General features: G+C 36.8%; 1 protein-coding gene across 1 annotated transcript in view; it reads left to right on the top strand.

Moving 5' to 3' along the window:
- Window positions 1–24260, top strand: part of CTDP1 (CTD phosphatase subunit 1) — a 96745-nt gene that overhangs the window by 14791 nt on the left and 57694 nt on the right. The window contains exons 3-10 of the mRNA XM_059481591.1: window positions 1527–1620; window positions 3476–3604; window positions 4934–5084; window positions 10257–10347; window positions 11483–11649; window positions 13188–14273; window positions 21428–21569; window positions 23839–24069. Of these exons, the coding sequence (XP_059337574.1) occupies window positions 1527–1620; window positions 3476–3604; window positions 4934–5084; window positions 10257–10347; window positions 11483–11649; window positions 13188–14273; window positions 21428–21569; window positions 23839–24069 (2091 nt within the window). The remainder of the gene's footprint in view (window positions 1–1526; window positions 1621–3475; window positions 3605–4933; window positions 5085–10256; window positions 10348–11482; window positions 11650–13187; window positions 14274–21427; window positions 21570–23838; window positions 24070–24260) is intronic.

The raw sequence follows: 24260 nt of genomic DNA, 5'->3' as shown, positions 1-24260 counted from the left end.
GTATAGTTGCTTGGATTTTATAAATTAATGTTGCATACTCATTTCATTTGGCTGGAAATACTTATGTTTCATTTTAATTAATGCTCATTGTTAAGAATTATTTTGTGAACATTGTCCCACAAACCAGTGCAAGTGAACTGGATATTGAGAGTGGAAGAAGTAGCTTGGTTAATGTTTGGATATAACTTTTTATTTAGAGTTAAATATTAATATTTTGTAAACAAGTATTATTTGGCAAACCTAGCAAAGTCAGGATAATCATGAATAGGGCTTTATCTGTCCTGAATGAACACTTGATTTGAGGTTTGAATACAGTCACATCTAAATATTGCTCTACTGTTATCGTTTCATATAATAAATCCAGACAAATTCAAGGTGTCCAGCAAATTGAGTTTTATTCACTTAATACTTCTTACTATGTCTTATGTCTAATTTTTAAAAGCTCATTTAAAATGCCATTTAGGGTTAAAGATTAATTTTTCTGAAATCTGAAGCAAAGGATGTAAGATACTAAAATGTACAGACTTCAGACCAAATAAATACTTTTGTATTTTTTTGTACTGGACATCAATGCTGCCATACACTATGGTACAGGGAAAGATGCCTCTCTGTGGTTGTGTCTGCCTCAATTCAGTTCAGTACAGTTGATCCTGAGCAGTTTGCTTATCACAAAGTGAAATCTGGTTTAACTCTTGTTGTAGATCTGATACCAAATCTTGTCCTTGATGGGACTGGTACATGGGAGAATTAAAAGATGTGCATGTGTCACCTAGGTCAAAATTTGTATGGCAGGTTTTTTGAATATTGTTGAGCAATTAGATGTCAGAATTCGCAATAAGTTGGTTGATGTAAGATAGTGAAAGTGATCCTATAGAGGGTTATTTTCTGAGTTTTGAAGCAATTTTGTACTTGTGTGTGCAGTCACACACCCGGTCTCACATATATGTATATGCACACAAGGGTGACACCTATTCTGTGTTGATATCTATATATGTACACATCATTTTTTTCCAATGGTATTTTTGAAGCAGCAGTCACCCATAAGTCACTCTGTGTGCAGAGAGTAACTTTGTGTCTATCCTTTGCTCATATTTTTCATATTCTGGCTTGGAAAACAAGTAGATAATTGCATGCTGAGTGATTGCAAAAAAAAAAAAAGAAACTGAGTAGTTTCAAATTTGAGTGGTTTGGTAGTTTTCACTAGTTTATAGCTTGTTTTTTGATGCAAATCAATCCATAAATGTGTTTCATCTTAGTGAAAGCATGTGTTACAAAACAATTGTATGGAAGTATAACTTAGTACAGTGACTTTTTGCAGTTTTTTTTTCTGGTGAGCTTGTTTGATCTCAATCCATTTTGTCTAGTAACTTGCATTAGCAAGAATTTGAAAAAGTGTGTTAGTTAAAATAGCTCTTTTTAATAATTTTTTTGGTGGTGAATAGTTTGAGGCTACAGATTTTAGTCCATTTAACATTTTGCTAAACTATTTTTCTCTCATGTGATGTTTCTTTTCCCTATGTGATTAGGATTCGAAGCAAGAATGGAAAGCAGAGCGTACCGTTATCCACAGCAACCGTATCAATGGTTCACAGTGTCCCAGAACTGAAGGTTAGCTCTGAGGTAGGTACCATCATTTGCTTTCTTTGTTCATACCTTTCACAGTAGCTCCACAGTTGAGAAACTTAATTACAGGAGGTATGTACTTGATACAGGAAATTTGGTGTCCATTTGAAGAAGAATTTGGGGTTGAACATTAGTGGCCCCAGGGTTTTGTGAGTTTATCTTAGTGTAGATTGATTTTTCTCATGGTTCATACTGGTGTTTCTTGGAGCTATATACTGCAAAGATGTCAGTTTGACAGCAGCCTGTAAACTTAGCAGACAAACATTTTTGTCACCAAGAGTGAACAGTTAGTGAGAAGTTCCATTAGCTGACATCTGTTCAAAGCTTGCAATGTCTCTGAAACCTAGCTTTAACCTTCACCTTGAAATTGACCCACTAGATATGGTGAAGGTAGTTTGCTGCAACTTACCTGGATGGTAAAATTATTTCATTATTTTTCAAATACTATAAGTATTCTGAATCTGTTAATAGTTAAAACATTCATCTGAGTTATCAAAATATGCTTGTTTATTCCTCAGTTTGTGATGGGGAAAGAGCATGTTTATTTTGAAGATGAACATTCTGTTTATCTTCTTTATCAACCTGGTCTCTTTATACTTTTTTATGTTACTACTTGATTTTTTTTTTCTGGTAATTCATCAAAGAACTCTAGTGAGGGAAACTGAAGATGTAAGCAGCTAGAGGTGTCCCCATGATAGAGGAGTGTTTCAAAGGGCAGTTTGCCCTTGATCCTTGCTGCTTTGTAGTGCTCTAACTTTACTTTTAAGTTCACCTGTCTTGAGGGTAACACTGCAACTTGCTATCAGAAGTCTATCAGGTGAACACAGAGCTTCATGTGGTACTTGGAAAGTTTGTAAATATGTGCAGGAGGAGTAAATATTGACTGGATTATGAGTTGTATGAGGATTATGGATCATATGGATTATGAGGTCTTAATGCTAGTGCCTGTGTGACACTGCATAATCTTAGCTTTTTATGTCTGAAGGCGTACATTCTGTAATTTGAAGTTCACAGGTATCATTTTGGTGACCAGGAATGTCAGCTTTAATACTTAGTGTGGGGTTTTCAGACATATTGTACTTAATTATGCAAAATTGCTGGACATAGCAGTGAAAAGTTCTCACACCTACTGATGAGTTTTGCTTTGTGTTCAAAGTAACTGCTATTTCATATCAGGACACTGGGCCTTAAATCAATCGTTACTTATTTGTTGTCGCAGACATCTTTTTGTGAAAATCTTTTCTTAGGATTTTTTCCCTTCTGAGAAGCTGAGGCCTCGGAAACAGAATGTAAACAATGGTTATCTGCTGCTGTGGAATGCATCAGGTGTGTCTGTGATTGGGCCATCTTGAATGTTTACAATTAATGGCCAACCACAGACCACATAACTTAGACTCTCTGTCCAAGCCACAAACCTTTGTTATTCATTCCATTCTATTCTTAGCTAGCCTTCTGAGGAAACCTTTCCTTCTATTCTTTTTAGTTAGTTATAATCTAATATCTATATCATAAAATAATAAATCAAGCCTTCTCAACATGGAGTCAACATTCTCCTCTCTCCCCTCGTCCAAGAACCTCTGTGAACGCTGTCACGATTTGTTACATTTGAATGTTTTGAGTTTTTGAATTTTAGGAGGTAATAGTGTCACAAAGATCTGAGAGTAGACTTTGAGAGCTTTTTTTTTTTCTATTAAAAAAATTGTTCCACAGCTGCCATTGCTACAGTTATGTTGAGGCATCATTTCTTGTGCAGTTAGTTTGTAGCAGAAGGGCTTTTCAGGTGTGCACAAAAGGTGATAAACGCAATGTATTTCTATGAAGCTAAGCTTAGCAGTGAATATTTCTGTTACAGCAAGCTGAGCAGCTGGGAAGAGAAGATCAACAGCGACTGCATCGAAATAGAAAACTGGTGCTCATGGTAGATTTGGACCAGACATTGATCCATACTACAGAACAGCACTGCCAGCAAATGTCCAATAAGGTATCTGGGGTTACCTTTCAATCCAATATAACAACAGAAGTGTTTCCAACAATATTTAAATGATGGTTCTTTAACAGAACATTCTGTGGTTAGGTAGAATTGTAGTTGAAGAATAAAAGAAAATGAGAAGCAAGTCTTCTGTAATATGTTCCTTTTTCTCTACATTTAAATGGACATTTTTCTTTCATCCATTCATGCTTTCCTGCACTTTTCCTTTATGATAATTTTGAGAGATGTTTCAGGTAGCTAATTTTAATCTCTGCTTTCCTTCCTCTGCAATTCACAAGCTGAGTACTCAGTAATGTGACTACCAACTCTGAGGCAGATACAGTGAATTACTGTTCAAAGTCCCTTTTTGAGCAATCCTGTGTTCCTTTGTCTGTCATTCCATGAGTATGTGTAGGGTTTTTTTTTTTAATCTTTTTTGGGGGAGTAAGGAGGGGAGAGGTTGTGTTTAATTTCTTCACGAAACACTTGTTATTGAACTGACAAGGGATATTGGCTTGTAACATTTCGAATGTGGAAACTCTAAATCAAGAAACACGTTGAAATGTGTACAGTGTCTGGAAAAAGAGGATACAAATTCAAACATCAATAGCATGAAGAACTGTGATTGCTTAGTTCTTTTCTTTCCTCTTGCCATTCTTGCATGTAGCCATTCGGTCCAGTAGGCTAAGCATATGTTCACAATTGCTAGGAAAAAGCAAGCTAGAAATGTGCATTGCAATTAAGAGGAAAGGAAACCATGAGTATTCAACTTAAGGATTAAAAAATCTTGTGTGTCTGAAAGGCTATGCCTCTATCAGTATAAATTCATGGTTTGGAGAAAAATATTTTTTTAAATATTGTGAGGTTTTTAACTGGGATCAATCTATAAGCTTCTTTCCTGGTTTGCTCTCTGTTGCTGTGTTTCCATAGGCAGACTTTGCTGGATAAAATAAAATACTTTCTTTGAGCTCAATGCGGATTGAAATGAGTCTGTCAGAAGTTCACTGTGAGGTATTGATTGTAGTGAGATCCTGAACTTCTGTGAAATGAGCACATTGAGAAGTTTCTCAGATTGGTTTGCCATAAATGAAGATTTGAATGAAAGACACCTGCATCATAAATTTTTCAACAATGCAGTTTCCTGCATTTGAAAGCATTATTGTTGGACTGCCTGGCACAGAGCAGAAACATGCTTTGGATTTTACTTATCTACATAATCCTGTGACCAAAACCCTCTTTGAGTAAGACCAAATAAAGTTGAAGTGAGGGAAGAAGGTAGCTCTGGAATGCTGACATTTTTGTTTGCTATTTTGATAATATTCAACATGGTTTTTCTTCTAGGGAATATTTCATTTCCAGTTAGGGCGAGGTGAGCCTATGTTGCACACACGTTTGCGTCCTCATTGTAAGGAATTCCTGGAAAAAATTGCCAAGCTCTATGAATTACATGTTTTTACTTTTGGCAGCAGACTGTATGCACATACAATTGCTGGTGAGTAGTATGTTTCATTTAACAATATTTACCTACCCTGACTTCATACTCATAGCTAATTTTCTTTATGCAGTTGTTTTCAAGTATTTGTTCTTTGTTTTGTGCAAAGCCACTTCCTAAATAGTCCTGTGGGTGGAATTCTTAGCTACTTTACAAGGCAGTGCCTGTATGGCCTGTAATTTCAGAAATAATCCTTATTTTTCCCCCATTAGATTTGCTTTGTTTCACTGATGGTTAGAGAATCAGATTGTTAACTAGTACCTTCTTATTAAGTAAGAAATTATGTTGATGGACCCTAACAATGATCTGCAACTTCTCTTGTCTTACAAATCTAATATAACTGTTCTGTAAAATTCAGCAATGTGACATCATCTCATCCTGTGAGGAACGCCACCCCCGTATGGTTTCCTTTCACCAAAGGAAGTTCTGCTGCTATAAATCTGTTTACAGCATTTCTGTTTATGTCCTGGAGCTGAGATACACTTAATGAAAAACAGAAATCTAGCAATATTTTCACATCTTTTTCTCAAGAACTTAAAATCTCCAAGTGAAAACTTATATTTGAATTATAACAGTGGTAGTCTATTGTGTGGGTCACTGGCTCTGGCTGAAATGTTTTCTTGTTTCTGAGAAGCATAAAAGAAACTTGCCCTGGTCATGCGAGTGTATGGGTCTGAATCATGTTTGGAGGGACACCATGAGTTTAAACTATCAAGATGGGGTAAAAGCCAATTTTAGTCTTCTCTGTCAGAAAAGCATTTTCTCCTCAAACTTCCCTTTATCAAGTCTGTTGGTCTAAGATAATATAATTAGCAATATTTTAGGTTATAACTGTGTCAGACTATCCATACTGCTGTTCCATGTCTCCTAGCTTTTTTTTTAAGTTGTCTTTCACATTTGCTTTTTTTTTTTTGTGTCATATTGCCAGGAGTGTTTTGAACAACAATGTCTCAGTAATCTCACTTCTTGGCAAGAAAGGATGATTCCAAAATAGAGAGCTAGTTAGCTCTAAAACACTTCAGAAAAAAAAAATACATAATCAGACAATTCTTTATGCATGTTAAATGCCATAGAAGAGGCTTTTAATGGCAATTATAAGAGACTTCTGAATGGCAACATACAATATTTCTGTGGTCAAAATGTGGTATTTGTGGTCACCAGCTAATACTCGTTGAAAGGTTTGAGGTATGTCCTGTCCTGCCAATCCAAGTGAATGTTTCTATGTTGCTCAGTCTTTGACCATAGTTTGAAAAATCTTCCTAAAGCTTTGTCAGTCTTGCTGTTGGATTAAGTGTTGTGTACTGCTAATGCATGAACAATTCTGTGCCTTTCTGTCCTTAGAATGCATTTTTATTTTCTGTGGCAAAAGAGAATAGTTTTCTTCTCACTCAGTTTAAATACAAGTGAGGGGACAGTCTTCGTCACTTGGATCTGTGTGCCATGATCTAGCCTAAGGTCAGAAGCTAGACTATAGCAAGTGGCCTTCAGAGTCAGGGAGGAGTTGCAGAGGTAGTTAAATCAGGATGTCTAAGTGCTTTCCCTGTCTTCTCTCAATGTGTGATTTGGTCCACTGCCCATTTTAGTCTCTGAGCCCCAGTGTGGATTGCCTGTGCTGCCGTAGGCTGACACTTTTTGCTGTCACCATGCTCAGGCTACCCCGTTTATTCCATAGAGGGAATAGCCACCAAAATAGGGTACTGCTGCTTCCTGTCACCAACAGACTTGTGGGTTTCTGCCTGAAGCTGTTTGACCTCATCAGAAGCATTCAAACTGCAAGTGGGTTATTTGTGCAGGGCTGGTGATCGTTTCAGCTGAAGTCTATGGACGAGCATTGGGTACAGGCCTTGGTCCCCCTGTGCAGCCAAGATGCAGTTCTGGAGGAATACGTGGCTGATACATATAGAGAACACTTGATGGCAGTATTGGTAAAATGGTTTCTCACAGAGCTGTCAGTTTGATACTTTGTTATCCCTGTGTTACATAAAGAAAGAACTTGTAATAAAATCCTGGGGAACTTTTTCACAAGAAAAAGGTTGTTTGCTTAAGTCCTCTGTAGACTTCTTATATATCTTTGTGAATCCTGAACTCTGAGCTGCACCTTTCATATCCTAGTCCTTTTCTCTCATCTCAGCTGATTCCTGCTGGCTGTTAAGTGGGATTAGCTGATATTTGTAAACACCATTTATATCTGCTGAAATAATTTATATTAAACCCTTTTTTAGTTTGACATGTTTACGAAGTGATATCTGGTAGTATGTTTATGAAGATGAGCTTTGAATTTTATTATCTAGAGCTCCCTGGAGTATTTCTCCACTAAATAATTATTTTGAGTAATTGTTACTTAAATTCTTCTCTCTATAAGAGAAGTTTGGTATATTTAAAACAGATGTCAGCTTAAAAGCTAGTTATAAAATGTCACAGAGTTTTAAGTTCAGAAGCTATTAAGTAACGATAAAGCAATGTGAAATCACTCCAGATTTACAAGGAAATTTAGGAAGTAGGACCAAGTTGAGAGCATTCATATGTATGGTTTGTTACAGCAAGTATATTACAGGATGTATACAGTGTGTATGTATAATCACCAGTGTCTGAAATTGTCCCAGCTTTTGAAAGATTGGGTCAACAGCTCTTTCCAGGTTGTAAAGTAGAATGTCAACTTGAACTAAAGGTAACATAATTCTTCAGAAATTCAATTTTAGTTTTATAAATAAAAGGACTTATTCAAATTCATGTTGGTACCAACTGTTACATAACTTCTCCTGGGAACTGCTATTTAACTCAGTCTAAGATTTGAGACATCGCCAATATGAGTTAGTTTTCCACATTGTATCTTCTGATGGTCTTAACTTAGTTTTTACTTATTTATGAATTTTATTTTTTAAGAGAGTCTGTATAAGAGCAGGCAATACGATTTGGTAAGTCTGTGTGCAAAGAGCCAGTCTGAGATGGGAAACAAACAGCTGGGGCAATAGTCTCTGCTATAGTGAGTAGACTCACTGGATAGTCCTTCCTAATGTGGCCAAGGGTAATTATAGTGTCTTCAGTTTGTTCAAGAAACTTGGGGGCATACCTAGCACTGTGTCTAATTTATGAGACTAAATGGAAGCTCAGTTTGTCCCAGTCTCTCTTGGTCCCTATCTCAACCCAGGAGCCCTTCTTTATATTTTCTCTCCCCTGTCCAGCTGCAGAGGAGAGTGAGAGAGTGGCTTTGGTGGGTGCAGGTGTGTTGAAGAAAACAAATTATGAAATTAGGGAAATGTTACCTGCCATTTCCCTGAGATGTGAAAACATCAAATTGTGTGAAAACATCAAATTGTTTATGTTGATTTATTTGACTAACATCTAAAAGATGTTATTAGGTAACATCTAAAAGAAACCAATTTGACCTGGAAAAAACTTTTTAGAAAGAGACCAGTACTGTTTTCTATGTTGTTACTCAGGTAGCTTAATCTTGGACTCTCCTAAGGTGGGCTTGTATCTTTGCAGATGGATCTTTGATGAGCTCTATCCTCATTGTATTTTTAGTTTAGTGGTAAAGTATCACTGTGAAGCTTAAGGAATGCTACCTTATCTCTAATCTCTGGCAGCCAGGCTTTCTGCATTTGGACTTTTTTAGTTCAACTTCATTTTTCTTACAGTTTTAGCTCGGCAGCATTGTGGCTGAGGGCCTCACTCATGGCCTCTTGCCATGTAATTAGTGCACTTCTGTCTAATTCAGTGGAGAGAGTTCCTGTGTATTCAGACAATTAGGAGAAGAGAGTTTTGTTGGGGAGAACAGCAACTTGTGTGACAGCTTGTGTAGTTTGTCAAAGTATATGTGTGTACAGCACTAAATCTTTGTAGCTAATTCTCTCAATTCATTATGCCTAGGTACTGCAAGGGTCTCACTACAGGGGATGATTCTACGAGTTTGCAGCAATTCTTAAGCATAGTCGGGTGAGTTAAGGTTGAACCTCTGTCCTTAACTCAGAATTTTCTTGCTTTTATGGGTTTTAAGTTATTCCAATTACACATCAATATTATTACATACAGGATCAACTTTTAGAAGTGATGACTGATTTTTAGGGTTTTTTTAGACTTTGTTTTTGAAGTCCCAACTTAAGGTACTCTTGGGAGCTAGACTGTTAAAAGGAGTTGAAGACGTGTTCTGTGCAAATCTGAGCTCCTTGAAAGAAAATTAAAGTTGGTCCATAGAGCAACTATGTAGTCATTTTGAATTCTGTTTCTGGTTATAATATGGCCATCATTTAAAGTAAAAGACAGTAAAACTTGAAAAGATGGTTTCCAAGTAAGTATTGACTGCTTTGTATTATTCATAAAAATGAGAAGTTGATACTAGTTTCAGTACTAATTCAGTAAAACAAAAAATACAGGTTAGCATGTAATATGCCAGTTTCTTTCTAAGCAATTATGTGGCTGTGATCTGCTCATGAAGGTGAACTTCATTGCTGCAGACTAGATTCAGAAGCATGTGCATGTGTGTTTGTACACCCAAGTCATCATTTTCCTAAATAATAGCACTTTATCTTGCTTGAAGATCAGTTAGCATAGCTTCTGTTTTGGTTTTGGGTTTTTTTTTTAATTTGTTCGTTTGTTTGTTTTAAAGAGTGCAGTCAGAAAAGTTACTACAACTGGGCGTAAATATTTCTAGAAATTCCAGGATATACTAATTATGTGCAAATGTATTGAAGTAGTTGTTAGAGGTACAACTTAAAACCTACAAATGCAAGAGCTCTGGCTGGAACTGTCTCTGAACTTCCTACTGTGCTTAAATATTGCAGCACATTGCCGACTCTTGTGAGACTTCTCTGCAGTCCCTAGGCATAATGAGCTAAGGAGAGCATTTAGCTTTAAAGAACCAGCTATAGAGAGATAAATGTAAGTTGCAAAAATTGTGTGTCTATCACCTGCTCTATCTCTTTCAGCCATATTTATTTGGCTGTCACAAATTCAGTTTTGTTGCCATGTTGAAAGAAAATTAGGTGGAATTTTTAAAATTCTCACTGAATTAGCTACAAATACTTGATCCACTGTACTTTCTTCCATCTGATCTCATGTCTCAAAATTGTATGTTAAACTGCTGTTGCTCAAATTAAAATAGCGGAAGTATATAAAATATAAGCAAGGAACAAACATCTTGAACATTAACTTTTTGATTTCTTTTTCCAAAAGGATTTTTGGACCCTGAAAAGAAGCTTTTTTCTCATCGGATATTGTCAAGGGATGAATGTATTGATCCATTTTCTAAAACTGGGAACCTTAGGTATGTATGTGGATCTTAGGTATTATACAAAACATGACAATAAACAGGGAAGATATGCTAAATAAAATAAAATAAAAATTACTCCCTCTGCATTTAATATGTTCATATCCTTCTTTGTCTGCCTCTTAAATATCAACACCATCTCAGTAAAACTGAGGTGTTGGGCATTGCAGCATTTCCTCTACTTAATGGGTTCTGTGGTAGCAGAACAGTAAGTGGGATGCCATGGCATCATGTTTTCACTTACACTTCTTATTCTTGTAATAACAACCATATTTCCACTTTGTCTTGTGATCTTATTATAATGACTTATGTTGTGGGTTTTTTAATTAAACCAAAATTCTCAGTTGGAGTTTAATTCATAATTCAGTACCTAGTATTCTGGTTTTCAAATGTGCTAAAAGCACCTTCTGTTCCTAGTGTTTCTTGAAATTAGGTCATCTAGAGCCTTGAATTCATATTCTAGTCTAAATTCACATTCTGATCTTTTTCAGAGTGTTCTTTCTTTTTTCAGAGTATAAAGCCAAGATTTTTTTCTAAGACAGATCTGTTTAATGCAATTTTATGAAATACTAAAAGTTATTGCCTCTCCACACCTGACTGTAGCAAATGAGAAGCTTTTTTTTCTTTTCTTGATGCTTTTTATATGTATCTTAAGTACTCTACCTTTTCTTCCTCCTAGGTGATGGGTGATAGTAGTAATTCTGTTTCCTTTATCTTGGCTTGAATGAATCTAGTCTTTGAAACTCTTCTTGTGTCTTTTTACCTATCTGTATAGGTAGTGTATTGACCTTGTGAAAGTTGACTTTGGGCTATTGGTTGACAAAAACCAAAGAAATCAAGACTGAAATGTTGCGATGGTTTTTTCTTACAGATGTTTCTTGTTTTCTGCTTTTAGCCTTTGGAACATAGATTTTAAAAGAGCTGTTTCCCTTTTATCCACTAACTTTAATTTGTTCAAAGCTTGTGTTTTGAATTCCATAATTTTAATATTGCTGGCTTTTTGTAAGTTTCTTTTGTAAGTTCCATGTTCTGCAGACATGCTCATAATAAACCAGGACATCCATAGAAATTTATTTCATTGCTATGTAAATTTCTAAAACTGGCATAATTTATCAATTATTTTGTCTCTTAGAGATCTCTTTCCTTGTGGAGATTCCATGGTTTGCATCATTGATGATAGAGAGGATGTTTGGAAGTTTGCACCCAATTTGATAACTGTGAAGAAATATGTATACTTTCAGGGGATAGGAGATATTAATGCACCTCCTGGATCAAGAGAAATGCAAATGAAGAAGAAAGGTAATTAGATTGTTTTTAAACCATGTCCACTTTTCAAGCATGACAGATGTAAGTCACTGAGATGGTCTTAGTAATACTGCAGTTGTGCTCAGATGGGCAATCCCAGACTGTTGAAGTTGACAGTACAGATGTGAGTAGCTTGGTAAAACTGGACTATTCTTACTGAGAGCATTTCTTCTGGCGTCCACCAGAGCAGAAGTGAAGCAGAAGTGTTGTGGCTGAGAGCTGATTTGGCAATACACCAAACTCTTCAAGAATGTGTAGGGGGACACACTTTCTCCCTCACACCCCCATGTAAAACCTGCTGACTTTTCCTTCTCTATAGGTTTCACCTCTTCAGTCCCCTTCCTTGCCCTTGGGACTTGGAGGAATAGGCAATAAACTCTGGCCTCAACACACTGCTGAAAATGAATGTTGAAATCTGCTTGCCTCCCAGTCTAAATCGTGCTAATAAAATTAGTGTGAATTTTTAGCACCTAGTGAACATAGTGTTCTGGCATTTGACAAGAATCCTGTGTTCAACAGGCTCAGCAGTGTAATACACATAATGGATTTAGAAAGTACACATTACACATTAATTGGTCATTATTTAAGGGCAAAATGTATTTGAAACACAATGTCATAAGAAAGAATTGTCAGGCTTTTTCCAGTTTAGCCAAGGGTTTGGGTTTTTTAATGTAATACTTGTGGCATTGCTCTTTCCCTTGTTGATAGAGTGTCCAAGACAACAGTAGAAATAGTATGATCAGCCTGAACCGGGTCACTGTGATGTGAGACCTCTACACTTGACTCCTGTCCTTACTTGCAGGGCAGGAACATGCACACAAAAGGGAGACAAAATAGCCTGATTTCACACAGTGTTCCCAGTGAGCATTTGTGTGCAACAATTTGGAAGTCTGCAGTTTCTTTAATTCTTTCTCTGCTTCTGCAGACATCTGTGGACACATCCTAAAACTATTCTTCTGCTTTTGACTCTATTACCCTTTTACTTGCATTCCATCAGTCTTAAATTAAGCTTGAATGGCATCTTTGTATTGCTAAAATACATATGTCTTTTCAAGGGCTAAAGTTCAGTTATTTTGTTATAAAAATTAGGTAATATGAAAGACATGGCTGTTTATTTATAAAGTTCTTATAATGTAGTACTGGATTAGGACTTTGAAACAAATTCTGCCCATCTGCCCCCAGTCTGGTTATTTTCATTGCTCAGAGTTGTTATTGTAGAATTTACAAGATAAATCCTTTAATGCTTGCAGAGTTAACAAATAATTACTTATGACCTGTGATTTAAAGGAAAAAAAATTGCTTATCTAACTTCTTTAAAAAAGTAATGTTTATATTTGAGAGTCCTCTCTAGTAATCATTAACACCTAGAGAATTTTAACAACTTAGAAAAGTCTAGTGATCACTTCCAAGCATAATTAAATCTAAGTCCATATGTAAACTCTGTGTTTAAGGTCAATGAAAATTAAATTTTCTTTAATCTGAAAATAAGAAAAAAAGGGAAAAATATGTTTTCTTTCTTGCCTATGTCTTAGCAAACCACTCTGCAAAACCTGAGGCATTGGATTCAGCAGCGATTTCAGCAAAAGATGTTGAAGAAATAAAGAATGTTATATGTGTAGAAGAGCACAGTAATGGTCTCAAGAAAACTGCAAAGGACACTTGCACTGCAAATGGGAGTACTTCTGTAAGCAGTGAAACATCTGATGGGGATGTGAACTCTCATAATAAAGTTAATGCCCAGGACTCCTTAAATGATAGCACTGGTCACACAGTGGACAGTGAGGTCACTGATGATTTGGCAAATACGAAAGAATCTCAGATTTTTTCAGAACAAGTTGATACAACACTTACAGAGAAGCAGCAAACCCAAGAGAAGATAACAAATGACTTGGACTTTGAACTGTCCAGTGACAGTGAAAGTGATGACGGATTGGATACCAAAAAGTCATCCACCTCTGTATCAGATAGTGACAACGAGGAAAAGAGAAGTTGGAAGAAGTCCAAACAACCTCTGCAGGATGAAAATTTGCAGCAAGAGGGTTGCACTGATGTGAATGAGAAAAAGGATGGTCTGGTGAACCATTCTGGGGAAACACAGTCTTTACCTAGTGAAATTATCCAGGACAAAATTGATCATGAAGCTCAAGAGGAGAGTGAACAGGAAAGCCTTTGTGATTTAGGAAATGGGTCTGGAGACAAGAAAGAAGCTGAAACAGAATCTCAGATTAGTGAACAGTCTGGAATTACAATGGGTGAGTCCTTAGACCAGAGCATGGAGGAGGAAGAGGAGGAAGATGATACAGATGACGACGACCATTTGATATACCTTGAGGAGATCCTTGTGCGAGTTCACACTGATTATTACACCAAGTATGATAAATATCTGAAAAAAGAGATTGAGGAAATTCCAGACATCAGAAAAATAGTACCAGAACTGAAAAGTAAAGTCTTGGCAGATGTAACCATCATATTTAGTGGACTTTACCCGACAAACTTCCCTATTGAAAAGACACGGGAACACTATCATGCCACAGCACTTGGAGCTAAAATTGTGAAGAATCTCGTACTTAGTGCCGATGATCCTGATAAAGCAACACATCTCATTGCAGCAAGGACAGGTAGGTTACTGAGCAGCTTTTAGTCTGTTAGAGTTGATGTCTTGAGCTCTTTTGTATAATCTACAGACTTTATTGTAACTGAGATTAGAATCAAAATGAAAGATTCTTCCTAAAACAATTTAGCAGCCTTTTTAAAAGGATCTTTCTCTTTTTTTTTTTTGCTCAAATGTGACTTTTAATTGTTACAAGTATGAGCCACTAAATACCCTCTGATGCAATGTGTCATGTCTCAGTTTTTTGTTAAGAATTGGTGATACTAATAGTCCAAGACTCAGAGTTGTTGACTGGAAACCCTTAATATTTGTGTCAAAGAAATGTTTATGATCATCTTGCTACAAAGGTGCTTTCTTTCTCAGTTTCTCAAATTCACCTCTCATGGTTCAATTTCACTTGGTATGGAATTCAAATAAATTATTTTAAGAGACTGCTAATACCCTGTCACTGCACTGTGCTTATTATTTTGTCAAAGGAAATGTAAGAGTTTAGCATAGCTTTTGGGTCATCTTTGACAAAGCTGCCTGGTTTTTTATAGCTGTAATGGATAGCAATGTACCGTTGGTAGCTGCCATAGAGGAGCTACCAGTCAGCAGCTCTAGCTGCTGTTTTGTTGGGTTTTTTTTTCATGCTCTAGCACACTGGTTTTTATGGGTGCAGCCTGAGTCTTGGTTCCCTCATTGCTGGCCTTTTGAAATTACATGGAATCTAAATATCTGATAGTCAAATTCATGAAATCCAAAAGTAAAACTGCATGTTTTAAATCATCTAAAATTTACAGGTACTTTTGGACACACGTATACATCATAAGCAAAGAAATACATTATCTGCCACCTATTGGATTTTTTTTGTACTGCTATTCATGTGGGGTTTTAGTACACCAGAAGCAGCTTGGTTTCATTGGCTTGTATTTTAAAAATCTGTATGTCAAGAGGCATTTAAGTAGTAAACACATATGGTAAATGGAGATAGACGCTTTAGTAGTAAAAACAACCTAAAACTCAGGAGATGGAATTAGATGCATTGAGATTAGCTGGGATTCTTTCTGGGTTGTGAAGATGTGATAGTTGCAACACTGAATGTGAAGGTTTGAAATCAATGGATGCATCAGTTTAGGACTCCATTGTTTTACTACTGTTGCTGAACAGCTGTTTTAAAACTTCATAAATAGGAGTAATTATTTCAGCAAGGAATTATGCAAGTTGGTCATACTTCATTGAAGACATAATAGCCATCAGTATAAGAGACGATTTTCCAATTTTAAATCTTAAAATGTTTCATTTCAAAAATTGCTTTGTTTATCTTAAACTAGATGACTTCTAATGTAGTTATACATCAGATGCATCTGTTGTGTGATGGGGTAAAATTGATAGGATAAATGTAAATTAGACTGTCCCAAACATACACATTTCTCTAGACTGAAAAGTGTTGAAAAATCCATTAAGGTACACATCATGTGATAATGAGAAGCAGTTGACTTTTTTTTTAATGTACCGTTTGAGGGTTGTGTATTTATGTAGATGAATCTATGCATCCTTGTGTTCTATTTTTATAAATAAATTATTTTCCACCTGCACATTCTTAGTAAATCACACTAAAGTACATTTGAATATGAAAAACTATTTTAACTTTGTTTTTGATTAAATTGCATATTGCACTAATTGTAGTTGAGGTGAATTGGCAGCCATTATTTCTGCCTAATGGGCAATACTGTTGTCATCTTTCATCATCACTTAATTACTTCTGTAACAATGGCCATGAAGTAGAGGTATTTATAGTGAATAAAACAGTATGATCCAATAACCCTTTTTAAGGTCCTTGTGGATTAAGTGGCTCTGGTTTTATGATGGAGTTTTGGTTTTTTTTAACTGGGGACTATTATTCTCTCCTCTGGAAGGTGGGAGTAGTTAGGCTGCATCATTCTAATTTCATGACGGGAACTCCTTAATCAGAGATTTTAAGGGTATAAATTTTGTCCTGTCACAGCTGGATTTGTGATAATACATCTGTCCATGCGATTTTCGTAGCGGTTCTTTTATGGTTAGAGAGCAAATTATTGCAAGCCTTTTGCTGACATTAAGCCATACAAATATTGCATCTTTGTCTCCTGTAGCAAACATCTGAAGCACTGCTTGATGTCTAATTGCTGGCGAAAAGAGGAAACAAAAGCATGTCCCTTCTTGAGTTTTTTTTTTGGAAGTCAGTGATGTGAGACCAGGCAATGTTATCTATACTTTTATCTTTTTTTTTTCTTATTTTGACATGTTTGTGGAAAGTGATTTTAAAATACCTTTTAGTTCAGTATTTTGGGTGACACCACTAACAGTGGCAGACCTGGGACTATGACAAGCAGCTGAATGTGTATGTTTGCTTTTTACTAGCCGAGATGTAAAGAAGGCACATACTTAATCTGCAGTAGTGTTTGGGAATAAATACTATTAGCTTTCTCATTTTGAAGGCAAAGGAAGAATTTGGCAGAGGACGTAAAAGGGAAGAAGTCAGTGTGAAACAGTTAGCCCTTAGGTCTTGAAGTGATGGGGGTTCCCTGCACCAGAGCTTGGTGCACTGAAATGAACAACTACTGAAAAACATTTTAGGATGTTTTTACAGCATTCTTCCCAGCCTATTAGGGTAAATAATTTAAAATTTTTATTCTTTATATGTACTTGTCTCTTTCTCTGCAGATAGGCCTGTTGTTTCCCTGTAGACATAGGTACTCTGAATTCTGAAATTAAATAAATCCTTGTTCCTGAAAAAACCTAGGTCTTTCATTATATTGGGCAAAAATTACTGCCTGGATTTCTGTAAAATACAGGATCTTTGCATCATCTAATCAGCTTTCATAAATCTGAGTGACTGACAAAAGGCCATCCTATAGTCCTTTCCACTTATCTATGGGCTGCATAGATCTTGCTTCAGTTTTTGAAACATCTGCTGTTTGCTTTAAGTATCAGTAAACTGCACTGTAGGATGAGTTTTTTATAGCTGTGTACACACTTGGCTAAGCACTTATTACACTATTTCATAAACCTTGTTATGTTCCTTCCTGAACGGATGAAAGACACTGTAGTTGATTCTTGTATTGAGTATTTGCTGGTGGAGCAGATAGAGCTGTTCAGATCTCTCAAAAATTATTGCAGTGTGGTAGGAATGGAAATACATCAGTTTAGGCACCGAATTTTTCTTTTCTTTTTCAAAATATATTTGAGCCCTTCCATTTCCTACTCCTCTGATGTGTCAACAGCAACTTTTCCTGAGAAATATGTTCAGGGGCCATGTCTTTTAAAAAAAAATCGGGTTAAGCACTGCTCTAAATTTGGCCATTGACCAGGTAAGCCTGTTGGTTTTACAGTGCAGAGTTAAACCTGAACTTTAGGCATTGCTTCAGAACAGCACATCTGTCACTTGTTTTAGGTCAGTGTTCTTGCAGAAGAGGATTTAATTTTTATATATAGATCTTGCTTTATAATCATCTGAAGAGAAATAAACTTTTAGCCATCCAGATTTTCCAAGCAGTGTCTGGCAGCCTGGTTGCAAACTGCCATAAGGATATGTTGATTTTGGTCTGTTGGAATCAGGAGAAAGTTCTGCAAGTGCTGCTGGTGATCTCTCCCCATTGTGTGCTTTGGTTAGTCCTGATACAACCTTGAGCACTCACACGGAGTTCTGCATGAGACTGAATCAGAGGCCACAATTGCTCAGAGGCTGAGCAATGTTTTCAACAAGTTCAGAAGTAGAATTGATGAGCGCCTTCCCCAGCTTTGAAAATCACATTTTCCAATACTATCTGCTTCAGACTGTATTCATCAGGGAGTAGATGTGATCAATTTGGCCCCCAGCTGCTTCATGTGGAAAACCTTCTGTGCCTTTTTAACTTTTTGGAACAGTTTTAGATTTTGAAGTAGGGGAACGTGATTAGATGACAATAATTCAAAAAAAGTAGTCTGGAAGATCAGTTTTTCTCTAAGTGATTTTCAGCTCAGAGGGGCAATTCAGATGTTTTTAGCTGCATCAGAAGTACTGTTGCTTGGATGGATTAAATCTTTTTGCTGTTTTGTCATAATAAGTGTAGTTCAAAAAGGAGAAGTTACACTGGGGAAAGGGAGAGGAGACAGCAAACATATTATCACAGTGCTATTTCTTCTCCTTGTTAAATTTGGTGTTTCACTAAATGTTGTTTAAAGCTAGAAATAGGAAGCCCTCCCCAGGAGGACACATTTGCATTCCCTCATGCAGTTTTCAGTATGCTGGAGTGTGCCATAGGCCACTGCACTTTAGAAATGGGGAAGAGGCAGAAAGCCTTGATGTTGTGGAGGTGAGAAAGGTAAGACTTTTGACTCTTAGGAGGTGGGCTTGGTTACACACAAGTCTGTGTCACCAGCTTTCACAGAATCCTAGAACATTTAGGTTGTTAGGGACCTTAAAAACCATCTAGTTCCAGTAGCAACTTCATACAAAATTGTACTATTTTGGCTTTCATGTTTAAGTTTTCTGTCACAATCCTGTTGACTAGAAAAATTTGCATGGCTCCTCAGCATACATCCAGTATGAAACAATCAGATATGTGTGAATGCAGAATGTGGGGATGGGGAGGAAGTAGCAGCAAGATTAAACACCTGACATCAGTGCAGAAACATGAGTTTGAAAAACAGTTGGAGAAAGCCATTTCCTCGTGTAACTTCACAGATTTAATATGAGCTGAAGGTGCAATTTTATAGTTTTGTCCATGTTTCCCCCAGTCAAGTGCAGAAGGAGCAGCATGGTCCCGTTCTCCAGCAGCGTCACCAGCTCTGGTTAGCTATTATGGGCTTACTAGTGAAACCACTGCTACTGCGTGTGGTATTCAGTCAGCTCCAGAGCTGTTATGTGCAGGGCAGTATTGCCAGCTCTGTCTGATACCTGATTCAGTGTTTAATAACAGGCACAGATACCTAAACTTCTACCAGACTTCTTGCTCTTGGTGCCTTTTTTTGCTCTGAAACTTATGCTTATGAACATGATTTTAGCATTCTGTTTATAACAGCTGTCTTCTTGCTGATTTATTTTTCTGATGTTTTCATTCCTTTCCTCCTTTATTCTCAAAAAAAAAGCAATGTCCAGGCTAAGCCTTAAACTTCTTCAATCCTTTTTCTCCCAGCTCTCATAAACTGATTCTCTCTCAACGTTTGCTTTATTTCTTCTGAAATATACCCTGTGTATAAATTAAACACAGACTTATACATAACTATTTCTAACTGCAGGTATTTCTGCAATTTCCATTGAGGTTAATTAAATATTAATATCTCCAGTCAAAGCTACTTCTGGCACTGTAAACTGGCTCATTTCCAGCAATTGTTGCATGAAATTCCTCCTCAGCTGCTTTTGTAACACATAATTATTTGGAAAACAGATTTCTTAAATCAGGGCATGTTTTCAGGGAGTACATAGACCTCCCTTATTAGGGTTTTATGTTTTAGCCAGGTAGAACCTCTCGAACTTCTAAAATTGTTTTCACTGAATCTTTGTTGGACAGTGATTTTATTTTTATTATGTGGCAAAAATTAAAACATGATGTCCAAATCATTAGAGGTTTGGACAGGACTGTGTCTTGAAGTACTTTTTTTGTGTTTGTGTTCATCTTGGGTTCTTAAGTTAACTTTGTTTTTCATGTATACTGTATAGTGGTGTGGCATAAAGCTTTATATGTACAGCTCTTACACCCTGAACTGTGCAACTGGTTGCATTTACACCTGAAAAAAAAAGAAATATATTTGTGCACACAACATTGTTTTCTGCTAGTCTAAATCCAAGAAAAAAAGTACGTGTATCTAGAGAAAAACGTAGCCCTACTCCTGTATTCCATTGGGTTTGGGGTACAAAAGTTAGCGAAACAGAGGCTTTCAGGAGTTTCATAAAGGGCAATTATCTCCTGCCCTTTCTGTTTAGTTGTTTAATCTTACGGAGGTCTTAAACTGAGCTGTCTAACCAACTAGTTAGGTCAATCCTCAAGTGCATTTCAGTTCATCTGTCTATCCCAGTGGATTGTAGTTCAGCTTGTACAATGGGTATGAAATATTTGAGGTTAGCTGCTTTGTCTCATCTTCAAATTATGTGAAGAAGCATGGGTACTTCAAGATTTTCATTTAAATTGAAACAAGTAAAATCGTATTGTTAAATGACAATCATGAAGATGAAACTCCAGGGAACTGTGATGAAAACATCAAATTAATTTACTGTTCTTGCTTGCTTGTCAGAATTGTTCTGAAGCTTGATTTTTTTTTTCTAGAGGCTTCATTGCTTCATTGTTCTCGTGTGTGTGAAAACAGACAAGGGCTCATATTATTAGTATTATTATATTTTACTTTGTTTCATTAGCTGTTGTTAGCTCACTAGTGCTGTTTTTTTCCTGGATTCTCCTCCCCATCCCACTGGCGTGGTTGGAGGAGTCAACAAGTGGCTGGCATTAAACCACAGCACTGATTTTGATGCTTTTTGGCAGATTTATAGCAACTTCACTTAGTTTCTCTCTGGTTCTGGCATCCCCAGAGAGTAGAATTTGAGATCACCTGTTACTTGCAAGCTGCACTGTTGATGGTTTCACCTGGATTGTATGATGGTCTCACCTGGACTGCATGCTAGCCTACTGTGTTTAGCTTCACATTCTTTGCTCCTGTTTCAGCACGAAGGAATTCTATCTGCTTTGCCTCCATCTCTGGTAGATGGAGGTTGTTGGGTGGGTGACAGCCAAAAGGTAGTGTGCTGTATGAACAGAGAGCCATGTGTAAAAAAGTTAGTATGATAAGTTAGTCAGGATTCAACAGCGTTGAAAAGCTGCTTCTTCTTGGACTGCTAACAAATACAAGTGAAGGAGATGTTATACAAAAGTGCACTCGTGTTGTTTATTGGGCTAACATGCAGAGATTTTCTGTATAAATCTTAATGGGCTACTTCCATGGTGCCAGTTCTTCAGAAAGTTACCTTCATCGAGCTTGAGTCTGAGATACTGCATCTTACTCTGATTCTCACTTTTATTAGCTGTGATTGTTTTGTTGGACTGGGGAGAAGTGGTGCTTTTTCTTTTCTGTACAATTGATGACAAAATGTTCTTAGTTTTAACTCTACACTGGTTTATCTTCTGTGTTTCTGGGAACACTGTAATGTTGTGTTTGACTCTGTAATAGGCACAGAGAAAGTACGGCAAGCTCAGGACTGCAAGGATCTCCATGTTGTAAACCCTGATTGGCTGTGGAGCTGCCTGGAGCGATGGGACAAGGTTGAGGAACAGCTCTTTCCCTTAAAGGATGACTACATCAAAACACACAGGTAAGTGCTGTTCCTTCAGGGAATAGGGGCCATGAAAACAGGTTTTTCTGATTTGTTAATAAATTGGTTTCTGACAAGTTCAGATGCTTATGGATTTTATGGAAGAGCTCCCTGATTTTCTCCATTTCTCTTTTGTTTAAATTGAAGACTGAGGGATCAGGAGTCAGTTCAGTAACTAGCACAGTCAGGAGAGAACTTGTGGTAACATTACTTTCTTTAGCAGTTACTGTTGTTAGCTCTTTTAATTTTGAGAAGTTGCCCTTTTCAGTTCATCCATAAGCCCATGGAGGCTTATGGAGGGAATGCCACCAAAGCACGGGATCATTTATGCTGCCAAAAAATGTACATACTTTGACGACATGAGAAACTAGTAAAGTATTTTTGGTGAAATTTGGCAGTGGTGGGAAAGAGAGAAACAGGAAAATATTATAGAAAATTCTAAGAAAAATTAGAAGGTGTGAAGACAGGAGCAAAAACCGGAAGGAAGGAACTAGTGAGAGGCGATTTTGGGATTATAAGAAAGTGCTGAAAGAGAAAAGGTAAAAAATAATTAGTGCACTATAGGGTGACAGTAATAGAAGAGGTAGCCAAAAACATTATTAATAAAGAAGAACTTGGACAATAACAGTCCCCTGCATGAAAGTAGCATGGCTAAAGTAACTCATGACAAGGTACTGTCAAGCCAGCTTCTGCTTCTTGGTCTTGGCTTATCTGTTTGGATAGACCCACATCCTGCAAGCATATCAAAGGATCTTCCCTTCCATGTTTAGACTGAAAGGAGCACAGCATAATGGGATTTCTGTATTAAACTGATACTGATGTGATTGACTGTGCTAGGGATTTACTTTCTACTTACAAGATGCCCTGATGAGGGCAGAACATGGGTGTGTCAGGCTTTGAAGACACCAAAAGAAGAAACGTGTGAAAGTTAGGGCATTTTATCAAATGCAGCATTAGGTTGAGACACAGGATCCCTATAAGTTGGGAAAAAACATTTAGCCTGCTTATGGCTTGACTAGGATACTTAGTATTTAAAAAGTATCTGATGGTTTTAAATCAAACTTTGGAATATTTGCACGAGATGCTTAATTTGACACTGCTAAGTTTACAGTAGAAACCTTTGCAGTAGAAACCTGGACAGTAGCTTGTGAACATTTTTTTTTTGATGTCTAGATGAATGTTAGTCTTCGTCCCTCTGTTAAATTACTCTTCCTTTTTACTGAGACATGATAATTTTTCCTACTTCTGTGTTTTCAAATACAACACCTTTTAACTTCATACGTCCCCCCCCACACAAGCTTCAGTCAGTAAGATATCTATCTTAATGCAAATACCTTTAACCCAGTATGTGCAACTGCTTTGGAAAAGATTTTCTATTTAATGAAGCTGCTTGAAATAGTGATTACAGGTCCAAAGCACATACAAACTCTAGGGGAGAAGCCTGAGAAAACATTTGCATGTAAAATGAACTTAAGATAGCAAGAAAAGAATAGGTTAACTTGGAATTGGTTTACTGTGTTACTGCTGCAAGACTACTTCAGAAACATCCATAAAAGCATCTGGTAAAAACTCCAGTTTTGTGTCACTTCTAGTATTTGTTACAAATTATTTGAATATTTTTTTAACATAGTGTTGCTTTCATGGAGCATAACATGCTGTTTTAGTTGATGATTTTTTAAAATTATTCAATTTGCTTGCTTTTTTTTAGTGGTACTTCATGACAATTGGATAGTACGGTGATTCCTGCAGACTGGTCTCTGAATGTTTCTGCTGACGCTTCTGAAGTTATGTTTTTAAAATGCAGCAGGGTGATCATAGGCAGTTTAGTATTTTAAAAAGTTAGTTAGGATGGCTTGCAAGTTAATACTGCATGTTTATTTTCTCTCAGAGCAAATTTGGAGACCAAATAGAAAGATTGATACGATAGTCTTCTGTTCTCTTTGTTGCATATATGCTGATTATCATGCTTAGCTAATTGTGCTGTTGTTGCTACCTGCAAATAATTTTAGTAACTTTGTGTTTAGACAATTTCTAAGGCATACTTATTAATATTTTAGTAATTTAAACATGACATTATCTTGTATTTGCAGTTTTCTGTTTTAAATTCAGTGGGACTTTATTGAGGTGGAGGAGAAGAAATGTTTCTTTAGAGATTTTCCAAACCATTTCCCTCTTCTGCTTTAGAAGAAAAGGGAATCCTTGTTTTTTATGTTCTGGTTAGCTCATTTAAATTTCTAATGCAATTTTTTTTCTGAACTCCCTCTAACAGAGAAAATAGCCCTGCCACGTTTCCTGATACACCCAGCACATTTCAGACTGCTCTGTTTCACCCAACGCCCATCCATCCAAAGTCTCAACCTGGTCCTGAAGTTCGAATTTATGATCCTAACACTGGAAAGCTGATCAGGAAAGGCACACAGACATCTGGGCCGTCAATGTACATCCAGTCTCCAGCTCCTCCCATCACTTTGCCAGTCCATGGTGAACACTCATCCTTCAGGTACCTAAAGCATAGCTAAGAGTCACATTGTCTACATTTTTAGATTCTGTAGTAAATCTTACTCTCATTACCCCTTCATTTGATTAAATTGATATTTTTGCTTTACTTTGTTTGCTTTCTAAAAAGGCAAGAAAATAAGCAAAAGGAAATAATCAGCTGAAGTGAAGTCAGAATGCTACAATTCCAGATGC

This window comes from Ammospiza nelsoni, chromosome 1 (assembly GCF_027579445.1).
Source record: "Ammospiza nelsoni isolate bAmmNel1 chromosome 1, bAmmNel1.pri, whole genome shotgun sequence".
In the NCBI taxonomy this organism is placed as follows: Eukaryota; Metazoa; Chordata; class Aves; order Passeriformes; family Passerellidae; genus Ammospiza; species Ammospiza nelsoni.
Note: the sequence above shows the minus strand (reverse complement) of the source record. Positions and strands in the feature narration are given on the sequence as shown.